Source organism: Eumetopias jubatus, unplaced genomic scaffold, assembly GCF_037043125.1.
Source record: "Eumetopias jubatus isolate StellerSeaLion01/CBP00866 unplaced genomic scaffold, mEumJub1_p1.0 scaffold_5, whole genome shotgun sequence".
In the NCBI taxonomy this organism is placed as follows: Eukaryota; Metazoa; Chordata; class Mammalia; order Carnivora; family Otariidae; genus Eumetopias; species Eumetopias jubatus.
Genome location: NW_028274811.1, coordinates 80,283,200 through 80,298,358, shown reverse-complemented (window position 1 = coordinate 80,298,358; position 15,159 = coordinate 80,283,200). Strand labels below are relative to the sequence as shown.

The 15,159-nt window shown below is 34.3% G+C and overlaps 1 protein-coding gene across 1 annotated transcript; it reads left to right on the top strand.

The window, feature by feature from the left end:
* Nucleotides 1-49: 49 nt before the first annotated feature.
* Nucleotides 50-13,222, top strand: NUDT12 (nudix hydrolase 12). Its single transcript, XM_028102741.2, has 7 exons — nt 50-131; nt 2,777-2,988; nt 3,540-4,126; nt 7,474-7,641; nt 9,266-9,379; nt 11,597-11,796; nt 12,767-13,222. Exons 2-7 carry the CDS (start codon nt 2,783-2,785, stop codon nt 12,875-12,877), a joined length of 1,386 nt encoding a protein of 461 aa, XP_027958542.1. The 5' UTR covers nt 50-131; nt 2,777-2,782; the 3' UTR covers nt 12,878-13,222.
* The last annotated feature ends 1,937 nt before the right edge of the window (nt 13,223-15,159 follow it).

The window sequence follows — 15,159 nt, the reverse complement described above, 5'->3', positions numbered from 1 at the left end:
TAGAAACGTTCGAGGACAGCGAACCTCCGCCGGAAGTCAGGAAGGCTGAATCCGGCGCCGGGAAGAGTGAAAGTGGGGTTTTCCGGGTCTTGCGGCTATATCCTGCTTTTCTCTACTCTGGTCACTTTTGGGTTAGTAACAGCAACGACTAGTTAGTCGGCCCCGTGCCCTCCCTGGGTTGGGTGACCAGTTCTCAGTGTTTTTGATCTCAGCGCTGTTGGCCTGGCCATGCTGGGTTGTTTGGCGCAGCCTCCGGATGCGGTGAGGGTGCAGGGGCGGGAGCTGTGGGCTGGTAGCCCTGGCTCCCCGGAGAGGGGAGGGGGCGCAGCCGATGGACTCCTGGTGGCCTTTAGAGCCCAGTCTTTGAGGTGGGGAAAACGAAGGGTGCTTCACCGTTTAGATTCACGTTTAAAAGAAGGAGTCTCACAGTAGTGACAAGAAAGTAAACGATCTCAAGGCATTTAAATGTTTGGAGAGACCTTGCGTAAGTGGCGCTTGACTTGTTAAATGGCCACCTCGAATCCCGAGGGACATGGAATTCGGTAAATAATGGTCAGCGACTTCACTGACAGCCGTATTTGGAACTCTGCGCTGTCTCTTGAACCATGTGACCTTGAGCAAGTCATGGGCCCCCAGTACACATCGGTAAAAGTGGATGTGGTTTGGTTAAAGGACCTCTCAGAATGGTCTCTGTTCCTTTTGGAAAGCAGGGGCAGCATTTTGCTAAGTGAATCACCTCATCCTGCCTTCAGATCCTTACCTTGTGGAAAACCTGTCAATGAGAAATGAAAAAGTAAATCCAGCAGTAGAGCTGGATTGCAGATTTTGTGTGATTCTCTGTAATGAGAAATGGTTGTTTCTAGATGGCTATGCTGCCAAAAAAAAAAAAAAAAGCTAAGGGAGAAAGTACAGATTTTTCACTGCCTTTCTCCTGAGAATACTGTATGCATAAGAATTGCACTGGAGGTAGTGAACAGTACTTTATTTTTGGAGGACAGTTTTGCACTTTGTCCTGTGGAGTGGCCTGTGGTGAAGAAATGACTATGACCTCAGAACATGAGAGAGTAAAATACTGCTTAAAGTAAACCTACCTGAAGAATCAGTGTGATATTTTGTGGAAAATCAATTCAAGGGAAAGGCAACTTGGAAGGGATACTATACATGAGTCAATATACAACAATGATTCAAAATCAAGTCCTGAAAAGTTGTAGTTTTGTAATTGATAATATTTGTAAAGCATTTAGAAATCTCAATATGAACAGAAAAGTGAAGTAAATTCTACAGTAAAGAAATAGTTTTCTAATATAGAAGTCACTCCCCCTAATTTAAATTATAAACATTTTCACCATTCCTGTGAGTAGTTTTTTTAACCCTTTTATTTTAATCCCAGTATAGTTAATGAACAGTGTTATATTAGTTTCAGGTGTACAATATTGTGATTCAATTCTATACACTATTGAGTGCTCATCCTGTGTATACTCTTAAATCCCCATCACCTATTTCACCCATGCCCCCACCTGCCTCCCCTTTTGTGTATAGTCACATTTGACCTTTTTATAAGTAGCAGAAAGATAAAATCAGGAAAGGTGAACAATTTTTTCAGCCCATTTTTCCCTAAATTTTGTTCATACTCCCTCTACTATATAATTGATCAGCCAAATTGCAGTGTGAGAATACGAAAGACAAGAGCAGTCAAAATGTATGGATTATTACCTTTCTTTTTTGGCCTAAATATCTTATTGCTTAGAATAATAGAAACCTAGTTAGAATCCCAAATCAATTCTTAAATAACATTTCAGTAAACAAAAATTCATGCCTTAAAAAAATACTTTATTCTCATAGACAACGTAAGCATGAACCATTTCCACAAAGAATAGCTCAGTTTGTGCCCTACCACTTTCAATCCACGTTGAGACATTTATGAAGAGGTATGAAACATATTTTCTATATTTTTTCCTTACTGAAACAAGCGAGTAACAAAGCAGACAAAGTAATGGTTTTAAAAAGCTTCTTGGATTCAAATTTTGACAAAGTGACCAAATGAACTATATTCAATAATAGATCCAAAATATATGGTCATCTGATTTATGACAAAGATGATAACTGCAGTGCAATGGGACAAATGGTAATTTCAAGAATGGTGCCAAGTCATATTGATTTTCCACTGGGATAAAAATGTATCTTGCCCCTACTTCACACTATGAACAAAAATCAATCCCAGATGAATTGTAGAATTAATTGTGCATGGGAAAGCAATAAATTGCTTTCATGTGAAACTTAACACAAGTTTTGAATAGTCAGCTGAAAGGATCATAATTTTCCTAAGGGCAGGCACCTGTCTCTGGTACCATAGAATCTAAGAGAATACTAGTCATCTGCTAAAAAACCTCTGACTTGACTTCTGCCTGCTTTAACTCCCCTCATTTCCCTGATCTATAGTGAAATCCCTCCGGTCTACTTCAGATACCTCCTCTTTGTAATGTGTGTTACCTGACACCCGTTCTCAAGGATATGCCCCCCCCCATCTTTATTACCAAAGCTCTTTATACATTATGTTATACATCCCATGGTGAATTATATTTAAAATTTAAATTATGTTTAAGACAATTTTTAAAGGTATGCTGTGATGACAGTTGAGTACTAATTACCTTTTGAAGAGTATATAGCTTTAAAAACTATAACTATCCTAATTACATCTGTATTCAGATAATGTTCCACCATTGAACAAAGGGCAATTGAAAATGAGGGCTTTTTTTTCTATTTTCCTCTTTTTAAGGAAGAAATGTCTTCTATAAAAAGAAGCCCAAAGCAAGAAATAATTTCCCAGCTTCACTATTCAGCTGCAGAAGGAGATATTGCCAGACTAACAGTAATCCTCAGTCATTCTCCATCTCTTCTCAATGAAACTTCTGAAAATGGCTGGACTGCTTTAATGTATGCTGCAAGGAATGGGCACCCAGATGTTGTCCAATTTCTACTTGAGAAAGGGTAAACATTTTAGGCACTACTTCTTGAAGGGCTCTGGTTTAATTTCTGGGTTACATATTTCCTTTTAAATTTTTCTTGTAGTCGTATTTATATCATTGGGCTTGTAAATAACTCATTGACCAGTTTCATTTTATAAAAACACAGCATAGTATCTAACTAAAAGCTTTTAACTTCTTTTATTGAGGGATAAATCCTTCATACTTAATAGCAAAGCAAATATATGAGTTAGTCTAATCTTTTTCTCCCAAATAGAAAATGTAGATCTACCCACTATAACTTTCAAGAACCCCTCGTAAAATTTTAATTTATTTTTATAACACAAACTTACTGTTTTTTATTTTACAATTCTCCAGAAATGTTAAATATCTACTATCTCTAACTTTTCATCATTTATGATTATTTCTTTTAACCTTCCCATTAGTAAATTATGTACTAAAAAAATCTACATAATAATCATTAGAGGGGCTATCAAGTGCATCTGGAAATATTTTATTGTAATAAATATTAAAGAAAATGTTTATTTCCTTTTTTATTTTTCTTTCCATCTATAGGTGTGACAGATCCATTGTCAATAAATCAAGGCAGACTGCACTGGATATTGCTAAATTTTGGGGTTATAAGCATATAGCTAACTTACTAGCTAATGCTAAAGGTGGGGTGAAGCCTTGGTTCCTAACTAATGAAGTGGAAGAATGTGAAAATTATTTTAGTAAAACACTATTAGACCGAAAAAGTGAAAAAAGAAATAATTCTGACTGGCTACTAGCTAAAGAAAGCCATCCAGCCACAGTTTATATCCTTTTCTCAGATTTAAATCCTTTAGTTACTCTAGGTGGCAATAAAGAAAGTTTCCAACAGCCAGAAGTCAGGCTTTGTCAGCTGAACTACACAGATATAAAAAATTATTTGGCTCAGCGTGAAAAGATCACCTTGATTTTTCTTGGAGTAGAACTTGAAATGAAGAAAGAGTCTTTCAATTATACTGGAGAAGTCCCAAGAGAAGAAGATGGGTTGGTTGCCTGGTTTGCTCTAGATATAGATCCTGTTGCTGCCGAAGAATTTAAGCAAAGACATGAAAATTGTTATTTTCTTCATCCTCCAATACCTGCTCTTCTGCAATTGAAAGAAAAAGAAGCTGGTAAGAAGTGAACATGGTTTACCTGTTGGTAATAATTACCTGTTGGTGGTAATCTGGTTTTTGGAACTGGGTTGGAGTTATACAGCATATCTTCATTTTCTAGGAGGCACACTTTTTTCAGTAAGCAATGAAATTAGGCTGTCTTCATTAGAACTTTCCTAAAGTTCTCATTCTAGGGGACTACTCTCCTGAGCAGTTACAGCAGTTTTAATCAGCCAAGATTAGTTTCCCCAGAATTAATCCTAATGCATGCTTGTTTTATTTGATTCTTCAGTGAGTAATTATTGAGTACCTGCAATACACTGAGCATGATGTCAAAGACCTTGACTATTTTCTGTTGCAGGGTATGCTAGTTAATGTGGGGCCCTATATGCCATGGTTTTATTCTAAATTCCATTTAAATGTTGTAACCTGACCTATGGTTTAAAAAGAAACAAAAACCGTCACTCTGCCTGCTTTGTAGATCATGAATTCTGGGTAATTAAGTATGAAATCAGAAGTCTTAAGAGGGGATTTGAGATTACAGTAGGTCAGGTAAAAGGTTGCAGTGGATTGAGTTGATGGAGAAAAAGGGAGAGTTTGAGATGTTCTGGAGGTAAAACTGACAGGGCTTGATCAGTAGGTTGAGACTATTATAAGTGAGGGAGAGATGATAGTAACCTGGAGTACAGCCTGAATTAAGGTGACAATGGTAGAGATGGAGAAAAGGGTACGTTCAAGGTATATTTTTAGAAAATCATCAGCACTTGTTGATGGATTGGGTATGGGGTATATAATGATGAAAGAAAAGATCAAGAATGATTGCTAGGTTTGAGACTAGTAATCTGGTGGATAGTGATACTATTTCTTGATAAAATAGGGTGACAGGTTGAGCAAGGGAAGCAAGACAGACTTGAAGTAAATAAATCAAGATTTTAGTTTTGGGCATGTTCAAGTTTTAGAGAAGGATATTAGAATCTGGAACAGAGGAGAGGTGTGAGTTAGAGATACCCATGTGGGAGTCAGCAACGTGAAGGTGATAGTTAAATCTCAGGAAACTTAGAGAGTTAAGAGCAAGCAAGAAAGAAAGCCTCAGAATCATACCTGAATCCCCCTAAATTTTGAGGTCAGGTAGAAAAAGAGGAGCCATCAAGGTGGCCATAAGGTAAGAGGAAAACAGGAGAATATGCTCATGAAAATCAAGAGAGCAGAGTATTTCTTTTTTTTTTATTACGTTACGTTAATCACCATACATTACATCATTAGTTTTTGATGTAGTGTTCCATGATTCATTGTTTGCGTATAACACCCAGTGCTCCATTCAGTACGTGCCCTCTTTAATACCCATCACCAGGCTAACCAATCCCCCCACCCTCTCCCCTCTAGAACCCTCAGTTTGTTTCTCAGAGTCCATAGTCTCTCATGGTTCGTCTCCCCCTCTGATTTCCCCCCCTTCATTACATTACATTACATATATTGAATGCTGTTGAGACTTTGAGTAAGATAGACAAAGATTTTTTTTAAGGATCTTTCGTTTTGGTAATATGAAGCTGTTGATGAATTTGACAAGAGGGGTATCAATGGAGTGGAAGGAATATAAGCTAAATTATGGTAGACTGAAAGTTAATGGGAGGTAAGGAAGGGGTCACTTGTCAATGTCCACCTTCCCTTAGGAGATGTATGGTGGGCCCCTCCAGAGAATGATTAGATTATCTCTTCCCAGAGTCTGGATTGGTATGTTTTATTCTCCACATCTATGGAGAAAACATTGCACTTTTTAAGAAAATATATTTTCTTTGTAGCTATAATTTTAAAATCAAAAGGATCTCTCTTTTTACTAGTAAGAAAACTGAGGCCCTTTTATTCACTTGCTATGTAAACTTCCACAGTTAACCTCTTTGTGCCTCAGTTTCCTACTCTAGAAACAGAGGGTAATAATAGTACCTACATCATAGGATTGCTCTAAACATTAAATAAGATGAGGTAACCCATTGAGCTATGTAAATATTTTTATTTCACATAAAATATATTGTATTATTTGTCATTCATACTATCCATCCATACCACACTGTTGTATCAGGTAGTTCAATAGAAATATACCTGTTTTGTTCTTCATAACTAAATAAATAATAAGATGATACATATAAAGCTATTTGCATGATGCTTCACACATAGTTGGTACTCAATAAATATTAACTTTCTTATTGAAACAATATTGAAATAATGTAGATAGCATAAATTACGTATTACAAGGTAACATAGCAGGGAAATATTTAATGTTGCCTATGGTTTGTTGAATTTCAGTATTAATTTGTTTTTATGTATCGTTTATTTTGTTTTTTCCAGTTTAAAACATTGTTATTGTTGTTTGTGGTTATTTTGTTTTTTTTTTTCAAAAATCCTTAAACCAAATAATGTATTTTAATGAGAGCAAGTTTGTCAGGCAAATGCATATGTAACATTTCTAGTTTTATTGCTTCAATTATAACATTTTTGGTCAGGCCATATTCTTTTTTGACGTACCAGGGTAAAGGCTGTAGCCAAAGTATATATATGTTGTAAGATTTATTCTAGTAGGCATTTTTTTCATGAACAAAGTTAACATGAATGTTATAAATATAGTATTTTATTAATATTCTATGCAGTTTCCAGTTGTAAACAGGATATGTTTCACAGTGACATGGAGCAGTAGTGGTTTAGGCACCCAGGAAAGGAGAATTCCTGCAGTTTCCTATTAATATTTTCTTTATAGTCCAAGTCTAAATCAGGAAGTGGCTGCATAGTGTATTTTTTTTTAAGATTTTATTTATTTGACAGAGAGAGAGAGCACAAGCAGCAGGAGTGGCAGGCAGAGGGAGAGGGAGAAGCAGGCTCCCTGCAGAGCAGGGGAGCCCGATGTCGGACTCAATCCCAGGATCCCGGGATCATGACCTGAGCCAAAGGCAGTCACTTAACCAACTGAGCCACCCAGGCGCCCCGCTGCATAGTGTATTTTTATAAACATCATTATTGTAAAGTTAGTATTTGTAAAATCACTATACACTAGAATCTTGTATATCCAAAATTTAAAAATCACCTGTAGTAAAAGCCTGAGCTAATATAGTATATAAGATAGGTGTGCTAACATCTATCTTATATGAGAGTTATATTTGATTAGTTCAAATTAAAGTTAAATCAAATTTTCATGTCATCTTTGGATTATTCTACTTCAAAAGAAATATACATCATAAAAATAGGAATACAAAAATTCTTGATTATGTTGCTATTCAGAAAATATAGTGTATGCCTTGACTTGTGAACATTTTACTTTGATATTAATTTGTTTACAGTTTATCACAGAATTAAAACTTTATACGCTTTTCTTAAAGGGGTTGTAGCTCAAGCAAGATCTGTTCTTGCCTGGCACAGTCGATATAAGTTCTGCCCAACCTGTGGAAGTGCAACTAAAATTGAAGAAGGTGGCTACAAAAGAGTATGCTTAAAAGAAGACTGTCCTAGTCTCCATGGTGTTCACAATACATCATATCCAAGAGTTGGTAAGCCTTTTCCTTTATAGTGAAATCTCAGCCATCTGGAATCTTAGAGAATAAGACATTCTGGGAAGAAAAGGTTTTGAGTTGTTGAGGTGTTTACCTTTTTATTAAAAGCATATTTAATATAACTTAAGACTATAAGTATTAAAGTATTATATGGTTTCATGACTTTTAAGTAAGGGACATTGTACATAATTAGCCTTTTTTTTTTTTTTAAAGGTTTTATTTATTTGTCAGAGAGAGAGAGCACAAGCAGGGGGAGCTGCAGGCAGAGGGAGAAGCAGACTCTCTGCTGAGCAGGGAGCCTGATGCGGGGCTCGATCCCAGGACCCTGGGATCATGACCCGAGCCAAAGGCAGATGCTTAACTGACTGAGCCACCCAGGCATCCCTAATTAGCCATTTCTTAACTCTGAGTTAATCAACATGAATTTGATGTGTTATAATACATGATTTCAAAAGTCTACCATTCTGGGTCCACTTAGTGCAGAGACAAAAAAAAAAAAAAAAAGTACCCCAACAGTTCAGTGCCTGTTCAAGGCATCACCAAAGCAATACAGCCTGGACCTAGCTTTACATCACTGCTCTTGTCAGCCTATACTTTCTCTCCTTCTAATTGCTGCATTGGAGTCTTCTGTAGGTTTGGAAATCTGAGAACCTAGTCCTTTAAAACTTGTGAAAAAATAATAGATAAACTGAGCAATACCCAAGGAAGTCTCCTGAGAGTAAAATGCATGGCTTTGTGACACCTGGTTTCACTGCACAGGAGCCTTTTACATTTGATAACTGTTTTCAATCATGCTCTAGTAAGGAGAATTCACTGCATTAATGACTTCTGGAAAACAAACTTATTTAATTTAAATTTTATCTTTTTAACAGCTTAAACCTAGTCATAGAGCCACATTAGCTTTTAAAAACTTTTGTTCAGGGGGTGCCTGGGTGGCTCGGTTGGTTGAGCGACTGCCTTCGGCTCGAGTCATGCTGGGATTGAGCCCCGCATCAGGCTCGGCAGGAAGCCTGCTTCTCCTCTCCCACTCCCCCTGCTTGTGTTCCCTCTCTCGCTGTCTCTCTCTCTCTCTCTCTCTCTCTCTCTCTCTGTGTCAATTAAATAAATAAATATTTAAAAAAATAAAAACTTTTGTTCACGATTGGATTGGAAGGGAGAGAAAAATTCACATTTACTATTGTAAAATTTGTATTTTCTTCATGCCATAATATACTCTGGGGGTGCCTGAGTGGCCCAGTCCTTAATCGTCTGCTCAGCAGGGAGCCTGCTTCTCCCTCTGCCTGCAGCTCCCCCTGCTTGTGCTCTCTCTCTTTAAAGCACTCTGTCAAATAAATAAATAAAATCTTTAAAAAAATACCTACTCTAACTTTTTTATAATTAAAATATATGCCTAGCATACCGTAAGTATATAATAAGTGTTGCTATTAAGAAGAAGACAAAATTGGTCTTCCTTTAGCGTACAATATTCTATGCAATTTCCCTGAAATATTCTCATAATTAGACAAGAGTCTTGTTGTTACAGGAGATAAACCTTTTTATTATACTATTTGACAGTGACTTTACACAATGAGTCTAAATTATTTTTTCCTATCATTCATTCATCTGATTTTTTTAAAAACAGATCCAGTAGTAATCATGCAAGTTATTCATCCAGATGGGACCAAATGTCTTTTAGGCAGGCAGAAAAGATTTCCCCCAGGCATGTTTACTTGCCTTGCTGGATTTATTGAACCTGGTAAGCCTTTTCTTAATAATTTTAATAATAATCTTCCTTTAACTTGTAATGTCCAAATAAAAATTTTAGACAGCATTTGACAAATTATCATGCTATGAAACTGGGATATTTTTAAATATTTTCTGTGTATTTTAAGTGATGTAATATTTGTTTTTACTAGCAGAATAATTTTGTCTGTTTTAAAAATTCAGCATTTCCTCTTTCATGTATTGCTATTACCAAAGTATCTGCATGACTTACACCTCACTTCCTTCTTTACTAGACCCAACTATGTCACCTTTCCAGGGGTCTTCCCAGATAGCCCCAAATACATTAGTTAGCGTCATACCCTGCATTCACAATTCTGTCATCCTGACTGACTTTTCCCTATAGCACTCATTACCACCTGACATGTATGTATGTATGAATGTATCTCTGTATTTATTATCTGATGTATGTATGTATCTATTTATCTATCTACTCATTTATTATCTGCTCATACCAGAAAGTAAGTTGCATAGGGGTGGGACTTGATTTCACTCATCATTGTAGCCCACACCCTTAGAGCAGTGCCTTATATATAGTAGGAGTTCAGTAAATATCTGTGGAATAAATGATAATTAACAAACATGTTTAATCTTAACTTCCAGTATTAATCGGCACTGATAATGATAGTACTAAACATACTTTGTGCCACACTCTGTTTAGAAGGCTTTCGACCCTCATACAGACTTAAAGAGTAACTATTACAGCAGTTTTACAGCTAGGGCACTAAGGTACAGGAGCTGACTCACTTGCCTAAGATCAAACAGCTAATCAGTGATAGGGCAGGGATACAAACGTGGGCAATTTGGCTGAGTCCATGCTCTTAATCACTATGCTGTCTCTAATAACTCTAGGCTGTTTTTTTTAACTGCTGTGTACCATTTTATTTATTTACTCTTCAATTCATCCATTCTGTTGTTGGACAATTAGTTTATATCAGCTTTTGCATTTGCAAACAACACTGCAAAGAATATTCTTATACTACTCCTTGTGCACATTTGCAAGAGTTATCAAGGGTATATACTTGAGAGTAGAATTGTTAGCTTGTAGGATATGAACATCCTAACCTTTCGTAGACATTGCCAAGTTGCTCTCTGAAGTGTCCCTACCAATTTACACTATTTCTAACAGCACATGAAATGTTTTGTTGTTCCACATCCTCACCAAGTTAGAATTTTCGTACTTTATAATTTGCTATTGCAATAGTTATGCAATAGTGTCATTGTAGTTTTCATTTTCATTTCCCTACTGATGGAGCATCTTTTTCACATGTGTTTTAGGCATCCGATTTTCATTTTCTCTGAATTTTACATGTTTATATTTTTGCCTAATTTTGTTTTGGTTGTTTATCCTTTTATCTCATTTTAGGAGTTTTGTAGAATGTATTATATGCTACTCTTTAGCTATGGTCTTGCAAATATCTTAATGCCAGTCTATGACTTACCTTTCCACTATATTTTTTGGTGAACATAAGTTGTTAATTATAATATAGGAAATATAGCAATCTATTTGAAATAAAAAGCTGTGTTTAAATAGTAAAATATTTCTAAACTTTCAGATAAATTTACAAACCATTCCCTTTATTCTGATTCTCAATTCCAACAAATCAGAAATAAAAAGTACATTTCTAGACACTATATTTTATCATACCTGAGTCAATAGTCATCTAGAAGAAAAAAATCATTTAGAAAGAAAAAATACTGTTTCATCTTAAGTGGTTTTTAAGCTTTTAGTGTTTAGTTTTAACTCTTTTTGAGAAAAGTTATCTGCAGTAATTGTTTGACAACATAAAAAATTTCAAAATTTTAGTAAGGAAAAGGCTAGCCATTTATAAAAATCTTGGAATAATTTGTAACTATTTACTGATAATACATAAATGAGATAATATTTAAAATATTTGCATAGTGTTTAGCTAATAGCAGGTGCTGGATAGTTGTAGATGTTACCATTTTTACACTGTAAGCAAAAATTTGGACCTTCAAGAAAAGTTTTCTGGCATTTTGATTATGTCTGTGGTTATATACTTTAAGAAATAATATTTTTTTTAGATTCCAGTCTAGTTTTAGGCTTCTGCTTTCTCATTCTTTAAATTGGGTTTCTGTCCAAAGTGATTTCCAAATGTTTGAACCATTCGGAGGACAAAATGTTCAAGGAATGTTCATCAGCTACTTGTCTTTTGCCCCATTTGATTAGGAGAGACAATAGAAGATGCTGTTCGGAGAGAAGTAGAAGAGGAAAGTGGAGTCAAAGTTGGCCATGTTCAGTATGTCTCTTGTCAGCCATGGCCAATGCCCTCCTCCTTAATGATTGGTTGCTTAGCTGTGGCAGTGTCTACAGAAATTAAAGTTGACAAGAATGAAATAGAGGATGCCCGCTGGTTCACTAGAGAACAGGTAAAGTTCAATTTAATTTCCTTCTTCTATTGATTGTTCTCTGACTGTATCAGTTTGGGCATGCAACAAGGATACATGTTTTCACCAAGTTGAATGAATGCATATGGCCCACCCATCATGCATGGATTACAATGTAATTGATGTGTCCTATGTTAACTCATTCTGTGAGGTTCTTCTAGTTGATGATTCTGTGCCATTTTCTAATTTCAAATGCCATTCCTTCAGATTAATGATACTTTTCAATGGACTTAAAATAGGTAAACATTATTTCAAAGATGAGAAACAGGAAGATTTTTCTTAGACATTTTGTATTTTAGTTTACAGCATTAAAACAGGTAGCTCTCAAAAAATAGTAAAAATGCTTAAAATTTTTGAAAAGTTCTTGTTCATTTTAAAATGTGCTTAAGGACAAGAATAACTAAACTATATAGCAAAGATACAGTCACAAGAACTTTTTAAAATGTCATCCTTCAGTAGTATAATGAAAGATAAATTACTGTTTGTTTTGCTTAACCTAAAGTATTTGTATAGAAAACAAATGGATACACTATCAGTAGTGAAGACCTGAAATCCTTTCAGACTTTGCCTAAACAAAATTTATTTTATTTTATGCTCAACTTCAAAAAGTAGAAATTAAGTGTTTTTTAGAATTTTATAAAAGGGAACCTGTTGCAAAAGTTGACTTCACTTTGAAAATAAGTGTGGAGTGTGTACTTTTCTTTTTCATGTCCTTATTTTCATTAAGGGAATATGCCTTTCTGGAATATTTTTTTTAATTGATTCACTAACTCATTGAATCAACTAAAAATACTATACTAAATTTTGCATGTTGAACATGGATGTTGTCACTTTGTACTGTTGTTATTCACTGTAAAATCATCACATTTTAGTTAAATTGTAAAAGCATAGAAGTAGTATTTAAGTATGACAGTGTTAAAATTCTAATACATTTTATTATGGTGTATTTTAGGTTGTGGATGTTCTGACCAAAGGGAAGCAGCAGACATTTTTTGTGCCACCAAGCCGAGCTATTGCCCATCAGTTAATCAAACACTGGATTGGAATGAACCCCAATCTCTAAATCAAATAACTAGACTTTGAGTATTAATTGATTTCTAATAACTTATTCCTCAAGTGAGATTAGAAATATTTAGTGCTCTTTGGAATGTCACAACACAAAATATCATATTAGGTTTCAGAAATATTTTCAACATGTACTTTCCATCTTAACCATAGAACTTGTGCTTTTATAAATTACAGGACTGCCTCAGATTTTGTTAAAATCCAAGTCAGCCTCTCCAAACACTTTTTTGGTTGTACTCCACAATTCTATCTCACAAAACCATATTTCTAATAAGAAAAATCATGTTGTAAAGACGTATATTTTAAAAATGTAAACAAACCAAAAAATGTAAACAAACCTAAATTCCACTGCCTCTTTTAAGCATTAGACCAATCACTAAAGTTCTATTCTTGAGAAATCAGGCAAAATAATTTTAATGAATTTTAAGCTTCATTTCCAGTCTTTTCATTACCATAAAGGTTCTTTCAGCCATCAGTAGCTGATTTTTGCTCACTTCGCATTGTATTCCACTTTTTTCTCCTGGTTTCATTGTTCTAGCAGTGGTGCTGTTATAGTCCTGCCACTCGTCTGTTTTGATCAGTGTTAAGAATTTTCTACTTTAACACATCTGCTGATGATCATAGTACCATGCCTTCATGAAAGGAGAGTTTAAATAAGAGCATACCACTATGTATGGGACCTCCTCCTTAAACCTAAAATCAATTAATATGTATAATTATCTGTTGAGGAATTCTCTTCAAAGATCAGATGTTAAATATTTCCCAGATAGATTTACATATTCAATAAAAACACTGGCTTTATGTCATTTTGTGATAAGGGATTTATCTGCATTTGCAAAAAGTTATGTAATCATTACTAATTATATTTATTAAACTCAAATGCATTATTTTGATTTTGGCCTTATTTCAACACATCCTAAGAAGCCTTTATAAAATACGTATATCTTAGAACTGAATCAGTAAGATTCAGAGAAAAGTAAATTGTAGTAATTCACAGTTTTACAATATGCAACTGTCATATTTTATAAGGCTGTTTTGAAATTGTTTTAAAAGTTAGTCTATCAATGTATAAATTTATATAATTTGGCTCTTTATTATTTTATGTTAGAACTGGAAGAGATCTTAAGGATAATATATGTAGTTTAGTGACCTTCTCTTATAGATAAGGAAAAAGAAATCCTGAGAGGTGAATTTAATTAATCCATTAAAGTTGAATCAATTAATTAATCGATGAAAGTTACACAATTACAACTTACCATTGCTCATACAATTAGTTGTAATTATAGTTAAAAACTTAATTTTAACAATATAGCCTAGTGCAGGACTCTCCCTCTAATAGGAAGTAGAAACTACTACTAAAAATGTAGGTAGAATAAATTAAAATAAGCGATGATAAGAACAAATTTAATTTACCAATACTGTTAATTAAAATTTTAGATACTAAAATCTAACTTAAATATGGTAATTTTCTTAGATAAAACTTTATTTTACTAATAAACAATGATTTTCTTAGTAACTGGTGAAAGCTTATTGGTATCAGGTCTTTAGACAAAATTGACTTACATTGGACATTTAGATACATAATAAAATTTTAACTACATAAGTACATAGAAAATTATGTGCCTTGATTATTATGAAGTATGATGACTTGAGGTTCGGTTTTACTCCAAATTTACTTAGAGATTCTAAGATTACATCATAAAGTTCCAGGTTTCCATGTTCAGATAGCAAAGTGAAATATAAAATATCAACAAAATGTAGTTATAAATTTAGTTTTGGATATTTAATCCTATTCTCAGGAAAATCAGTAAGTAAATTATTGTTGTTAATAATCATTCTTAACATTGCTAACCTCTGAGAGGTGAATAGCTACATGTAAATAGAAGGAATAGCAAAGAAATTTTAGAGGTTCAAGTGCCATGAATGTATTCTAATGGAAATGAAGGTAACAATATATTAAAATATTTATCTATTTTCTGTTTTGTGTGTTAGGTATTTTTTAATATGTTTTGATAAATGTCTTCTGAAAAATGAAAAGCCAAATTGCAGTCATCCCCCCCTGTATAATGATGTGTAAACAAAAAGTACAAAAGCCCTTTTAATAGTATTCATATCTGGAAGACTTAAATCTTTAAGCTATACATATATATACACACATACAAACTTACATATATACATACATATATATATATACAGTCAATAATTTTTCATCATCAGATTTGAAGTTATATGTCTACTTTCTATTTTTATTACTTGTCTCAAAATACTGATCTTTGCATT